Here is a 7,070-nt window from a genome sequence, read left to right as displayed (position 1 = left end):
GTGCCCAGCTACCACTGTCAACCACTCAGAGGGGGTTCTATGGAGGAGATCCTGGATAGAGAGGGAGAACAATGTGGAACAAAACTCAAAATCATTTGGAAAAATAAAAATGGGGGACCAGGTTTGCCAGCCTGATAGAGCCTGGTGGAACCACTGAGACTATGGTCCCTAGCTGCCCTTAAGGTCTGAAATTGAACCTATACCTGTAGCTTCCAGTCAAACAAAAGACAGTCATATGAGTTGAACACTTACCTGAGGTAGATACACTCCTTGGAGAGAACAATCATGAGAGAAAGAAGGGCTGTTTATGCACAGGGAGACAGCTCAGGGGACAGGAGTGCATAGAGAGACAGACACAGGGAACAGGAAGTGGGAGGGAAGCTGTTGCATTGGGGTAAATTGTAATCAATGTCATGAGACAATGTGTGTGTGAACTGCTGTATGGAAAGTGAATTTGCTCTGTAAACTTTCACCCAAATCACAATAAAAATAAATAAATAAGTAAATTTAGTCTGGGACGTTGGTCCTTGTCTTGGTATTTGAGATTCTACAGGGTCTGGTTTGGGAATTTGGGACAGAAACATTTAGTACCTTGAATGCTTAATCAAAATGTTTCTTAAATGTCCAGATATTATTAGTACAATTAATCAAACACACCAAAAGTAGTCTATCATCAAGATTTTACTTCAATAAATAAAGATAGGCCTGGGATAACCCAGTGAGTGAGCATCGTTAGTGCCCCTGGGATGTAAAGGAGAGGTCAAAGGTGATGGCTGACGTATGGTTTAAAGTAATGGTCAAACCCGGATGACGAATGGTGATTTTTAGCACAAACATCAGGCTGTTTCTTTTTTTAAGGGGAAGAAACTCATAGAACACTTAGGACAAGTGCTCACTCCTGTGGTGAAATGCATTCTAATAGGAAGTGTCAGTCTTTCAGACCTTGTCATCTGCTTCTATTAGAGTCCTATTAATGACTACTAAACAGCTCCTCCCTCCTTGACTCCTGTCCTTACACAGGTAAATTAGCCAAGCTTTGGATCAAGTCGGCAGTGCCCTGGGAACCTCGAGGTGTGCACTCCCGCCAACTGAAAGCAGGTACTATTGAGTCAATTCCGACTCAGGGTGACCCCACGTGTGTCAGAGTGGAACTGTGCTCCACTTGAGTTTTCAATGGCTGATTTTTCAGAAGTAGATCACCAGGCCTTTCTTTCGAGATGTCTCCGGGTGGATTCGAACCTCGGTTAGCAGCCCAAGCACTTTAACTATTGACACAGATAAAGTGATATCCTAAGTGATAAAAGTTTCAAATAAATAATTCTGAATCCATATGTGCTAATGGTTGACCCAATGAGTGTTTCTAAAACACTAAGGATTTTACATCTACAGTTCTTTACCCCACAGACAGCTCATTACCTCTGGAAAATTTCTTGCTTAGGAACAGGAAGCAGCAATCCTTGAGAAGAGGGATTAGGCTTGTTTCCAGTGGGATGAGGGGGCAGAGACAGGCCCTCACAGGGAAGACTTTTGTTCATTGTAAGTTGTGGCAGTGGAAGCTGGTATACGGTGATATACAATAAACCCACTTTGGGGCAAAGCTAAAAACAGAGCCTACAGGACCACACCCCAAGAGCTGTAGCACAATTATTCTTAACCAGGATGCCTCATCAGAATCACCTGGGGAGATTTTTAAAACTTCCTGTCAGTGCTCCACCCCTGGCGATGCTGACTCAGGAGGTGAGGCTGAGGCATGTGAATTATTGAAAACTCCCTGGTGATTTTGGTGCTCACCTCAGTTGAGAACCACTGATAGAGGGATTTGTAAATTGGGAGGGAGGCTGGGCTATGGGCCCAACCCTGAGACTGTGATTCTGTAATAATAGAAGACTAGCAGCTTCTGCATCCGTTCAGTCTGTTGACTCCCACTCACCCTGGGAATTTAGCAACAAGAAGCCCTCACCGTTCAAGGGCCCGGTGGCAGAAGGCACAGCTTGGACTTGGCACCGTTGACTCCGCACGCTCCTGCTCTCCCGCGGTGTTGTTTGGGTCCTCCTGCACCACAAAGCACACACAGACATGGAGGTGACATAGGATGTGACTCACCCCTGCCGCTGCCAAGCACAGCTCAGTGAGCAGCTCACAATGGGCTAAATTTCAGAATTCAGGATAAATTCACCAAACCTCTCCCTCTACAGATAGGGAAACTGAGGTCTAGGGGAACAGAAGGAAGGAAAATAGCTCATCCTTAGTTCTAAGTTCTCAGTGGGATCTGTGCTTCTGATGGCCTGGGGTTTGTAGAAAAGGACTTTCAACACCAGCTTATCTTCTTTCCTTGTCCAATCTGATTTTTAAATCTGATTTACAGATGAGAGAATGCTGTTCCTGCCCCCTCCCCCCAAATTTCCCCTAGTTTCAAATTACTCCAAATTCCACTGGAGAATAAATAGATTTAAGAAGATAATTTTTAAATCTATCAATCTGACCACTAGTTAGTAGAACTCTGAAAGATTTTTCAAAGTAATGTATTCAATTATGAATTAAGACAAGATTTAGAGACTATTCTGACTCGATGGCAGTGGTTTGGTTTTAAAATCTTTTTAGAGGTCTAAATCAGTGATTAAGGAGCTCTGGTGGCACAGTACTTAAGGTATTTGCCTGCTAACCAGAAGGTTGGCGGTTCAAATCCCTTTTTAATGAAAAAAAAAAAAAAATTATATTACTGAACTAAAAGGGCTGATGCAACCTAGCATGTATTTTCACTACCATCTGACCCTTTAGTGAAGCAGAAAATAAATGTCCTCTTTCCACCATCGCAAACAATGCTGGCATAAGCATCATTGTACAGATAGCTTTTTCCATATTTTGAATTACTTCCTTAGGAAACCTCTGGGTCAAAGGTTGCACACATGTTTGTGTGATGAGACATATTGCCAAACTGCTTTCTGCAAAGGTGGTAAGCATTACACAGCCACCAACAATGCGGGGCTGGCAAGATTTGACCACACCTTCCTCAGCATCAGGAATTGTCACTTGAAAATGTTTTTGTTCATTTTATAAAGGAGGGGCAGGTCGTGGCACCATGTGTTAATTAGCATTTCCTTTGTTATTACAGGAGATAAACATTTTAACATATGCTTATTTATTTGTTGTGTTTCCTGCCTATGATTTCTTAGTTCCTTATTTATTTACTTATTTATCAATTGTGATTTGGTTGAAAGTTTACAGAGCAGATTCATTTTCCACACAACAGTTCATACACATTTTGTTTCATGACATTGATTGCAATTCCCCACAATGCAATAGCTCTCTTTCTACTTCCCCCGTGGTTACCTTTTCCCTGCATCCTTCTTTCCCATGCATTCCTGCCACCTGAGCAATCTCCCTCTGCAGATACTGCCCTTCTGATCTCCTGTGCTTGATTGTTCTAAGGAGTACACCTCACCAAAACCAAACCAAACTCACTACCATCAAGTTGTTTCTGACTCATAGCAATCCCTATTGGGTTTCCAGGGCTGTAAATCTTTACAGAAGTAGATCCCCCAGTCTTCCTTCTGTGGAGCAGCTGGTGAGTTTGAACTGCTGACCCCTACCTGGTATAAATGTTGACCTTATATGCCTATTGTTTGGCTGGAAGCCACGGGAGTGAGGTCAGTTCCAGGCCCAAAGGGTGACTAGGGGCCAAAGTCTCAGGGGTTTCACCAGTCTCTATCAGACCAGTAAGTCTGTTTTTTTTTATGATTTTGAGTTTTGTTCCATGTTTTCTTCCCACTCTATCAAGCATCTCCTATTTTGATCCCTTTCTGAGTGGTTGACAGTGATACCCTAGCACCACTATCTAGTTCTTCTGGTCTCAGGGTCATGTAGGCTGAGGTTCACAGGGTCTACTAAACGCAACTCTTAATGTCATTAATAGAAGCTCTGGTGGTGTAGTGTCTAAGACATTTGACTGCTAACCAGAAGGCTGGTGGTTGAAACCCACCAGCCACTTTTCAAAAGGAAGATTGGGCTATCTACTTCTCTAGTGATAACACATTAGAAACTCAAGGAGAGGTCATTATGAGTCGGATCCAACTCCACTGCAATGAGTTTGGTTTTTTTTTTATTATCATTGATATCACATGCAAGTAAAATTTTGCTGAAGATAACTCAAAACATTTGCAGCAGTATATTGACAAATTTCCAGAAATGCAAGCTGGAGTCAGAAAAGGACATGGAATGAGGGATATCATTGCTGATGTCAGATGGATCTTAGCTGAAAGCAAAGAATACCATGAAGATGTTTACTTGTGTTTTATTGACTATGCAAAGACATTTGAATGTGTGGATCATAACAAATTACGGATAACATTAAGAAGAATGGGAATTCTAGAACACTTAATTGTGCTCATAAGGAACCTGTGCATAGACCAGGAGGCTATAGTTCAAACTGAATAAGGGGATACTGCATGATACTCCTCAGAAGGAAGGTTGGGCAATCTACTTCTGTAGTGATACTGCCTTGGAAACCTAAGGAGGGGTTGCTATGAGTTGGGTCCGAATCAACGGCACATAACAACAAGAAGAAGCATGGCTTAAAATCAGAAGGATGTGCATCAAAGTTGTATCCTTTCACCATACTTATTCAATCTGTATGCTTAGCAAATAACCTGAGAAGGGGGACTATATGAAGAAGAACATGGCATCAAGATTGTTGCAAGACTCATTAACAACCTGCGATATGCAGACGATAAACAACCTTGCTGGCTGAAAGTGAAAATGACTTGAAGCACTTACTGATGAAAATTAAAGTCTACAGTCAGCAGTATGGATTACACCTTAACATAAAGAAAATGAAAATCCTTACAACAGGACCCATAAGCAGCATCATGATAAACGGAGAGAAGATCAAAGTTGTCAAAAGATTTTATATTGTTTGATTCCACAGTCAACACCAATGGAAGCACAAGAAATCAGACATCATACTGCACTCGGCAAATCTGCTGCAAAAGACCTCTGTAAAGTGTTGAAGAGCAAAGGTGTCATTTTGAAGACTAAGGTGTGCCTAACTCAAGCCATGGTATTTTCAGTTGCTTCATATGCATGTGAAAGCTGGACAATGAATAAGGAAGACAGAAGAAGAATCGATGCGAAGAATACTGAAAATACTATGGACTGCCAGAAGAAAGTACAAATCTGTCCTGGAAGAAGTGCAGCCAGAATGCTCCTTGTAAGCAAGAATGGCTAGACTTCATCTCGTCTATTTAGTCATGTTGTCAGAAGGGACCACTTCCTGGAGCAGGATATCATGGTTGGTAAAGTACAGGGTCAGTGAAGAAGGGGAGACCCTCATCTAGATAGATTGACACAGTGGCTGCAATGATGGGCTCAAGCATCACAAGGATCGTGAGGATGGCGCAGGACCGGGCAGAGTCTCATTCTGCTGAACGAACACAGGGTTGCTATGAGTCAGAACCAACTCAACGGCACCTGACAACTACTAGTCCTTTGCACTGATTGTTTTCATGTGGCTTTGGTTTTCTTCATTCTTCTTTGCTCTGGATGAGGAGAGACCAATTGCTGCATCTTAGATGGCCAGTTGCATGTTTTTAAGACCCCAGTTGCTGCTCACCAAAGTAGGATGTAGAACAATGTTTTTGTGTAGTATGTTATGCCAATTGAGCTTGATGTCCCCCATGACCATGGTCCCGAACCCATGGGCTCACTAATTCATTCCCTCAGGATGTCAGACTGTAGCTAAGAAGTTATCATCACTTTGCCCCATTAGCTCCATTACATATATGGACATTCTTATAGCACACACAAATACCTATATAGAAATATTGTCTGCCAAGCTTAAATATGGTCATGGTTATATTCCCTTTTGCCCAGACATATGTGATCATTCAGCCTCTCTACCTGTGTATCCACCTGTAGATTAATGTTTGTTATTACGGATAATGCAGTATTGTGTTCATAATTGTATTTACCTTTGTTGTCTGTACCTCTTGTGCACCTCTCTGTGTCTTCCTTTTTCTTAGTGTTATTGTGTTGGTCACTCGCTTTTGGTATACTGCCCTTCCTTTCACCCAAATCAGTACTTGTCTCTACCTATCTAGCAACTTTCTGTCCCCTCCCTTCCCATCCCTGGTAACCAACAAAGGAAGTGTCCTTCCATATGGAAACCTTTCCTTGACGTTTTACAATAGTGGACTAATACAATATTTGTCCTTCTGTGATCGACTTATTTCACTCAGCATCATAGCGTCCAAATTCATCCACCTTATGTGGTGTTTCATGGATTGATTTCTTAGTTCCTTTAACCATTTATTGTTCTGGAGTGTTTCAATGTTTTCTTACTAGTAATAGAAATCATCATTTGCTGATTGCTCATCGTGTGCCAAGTGCTTCTCATATCAGTCTCCTTTATTCCTTCCATATTCCACGTTGTCCCCATTTTGATGATGAATTAATGATGAGTAACCTGACGCTCAGAGAATTTAACTAACTCCCTAAGTTTACAGAGAGTAAGTGTCAGGGCCAGGATTTGAACCTTCCCCTACCTAACTCATATATATATGTGCTCTTAACCACAGTTCTACTCCTCCTTTGTGCATCTGTTGGAGCACTTTGAATAATAAAGATCTCAACATTGAACATTACTTGCTCTTAATATTTTCCCAGTTATTGGTCTTTTTAAAACATTGATTGCTTTCAGTTTTGCAAAAATGAGTTAAGATGTTGATGTTACCAAAGAGGAGGTACCAGTGGCCAAGAAGTATATGAACATAGGTTAAATTTCATAAACAGTCAAAAACACACTGATTAAAACAATGAGATACCAGTTTTCACTTATCACATTAGCAAAGGTTGAAAAGAAAAAGAAAATAATTCCCAGGGTGGGCTAAGGTTGGAGACAACCACACTCCCATGCGCTGCGGTAAGCATGGAAACTAGTACCACCCCACTAAAGCCAGTTCATTTTCAATATGTATACCTCTGGTAGCATAATGGCTAAAGCACTTGACTGCTAACCAGAAGGCTGGCGGTTCAAACCCACCAGCCACTCCTCGGAAGGAAGGTTGGGCAATCCT

At 41.8% G+C, this 7,070-nt stretch overlaps 1 protein-coding gene across 1 annotated transcript in view; it reads right to left on the bottom strand.

The window, feature by feature from the left end:
• AKNAD1 (AKNA domain containing 1) overlaps nt 1-7,070 on the bottom strand; it is a 90,714-nt gene that overhangs the window by 39,775 nt on the left and 43,869 nt on the right. Inside the window, exon 9 of the mRNA XM_007949888.1 lies at nt 1,961-2,052. Within this exon, the coding sequence (XP_007948079.1) occupies nt 1,961-2,052 (92 nt within the window). The remainder of the gene's footprint in view (nt 1-1,960; nt 2,053-7,070) is intronic.

The sequence above is a fragment of the Orycteropus afer genome, unplaced genomic scaffold (assembly GCF_000298275.1).
Source record: "Orycteropus afer afer isolate SDZICR_OR568_19922 unplaced genomic scaffold, OryAfe1.0 scaffold00010, whole genome shotgun sequence".
NCBI classification, from domain to species: domain Eukaryota; kingdom Metazoa; phylum Chordata; class Mammalia; order Tubulidentata; family Orycteropodidae; genus Orycteropus; species Orycteropus afer.
The sequence above is the reverse complement of the archived record's forward strand: the minus strand, read 5'-3'. Positions and strand labels throughout refer to the sequence as shown.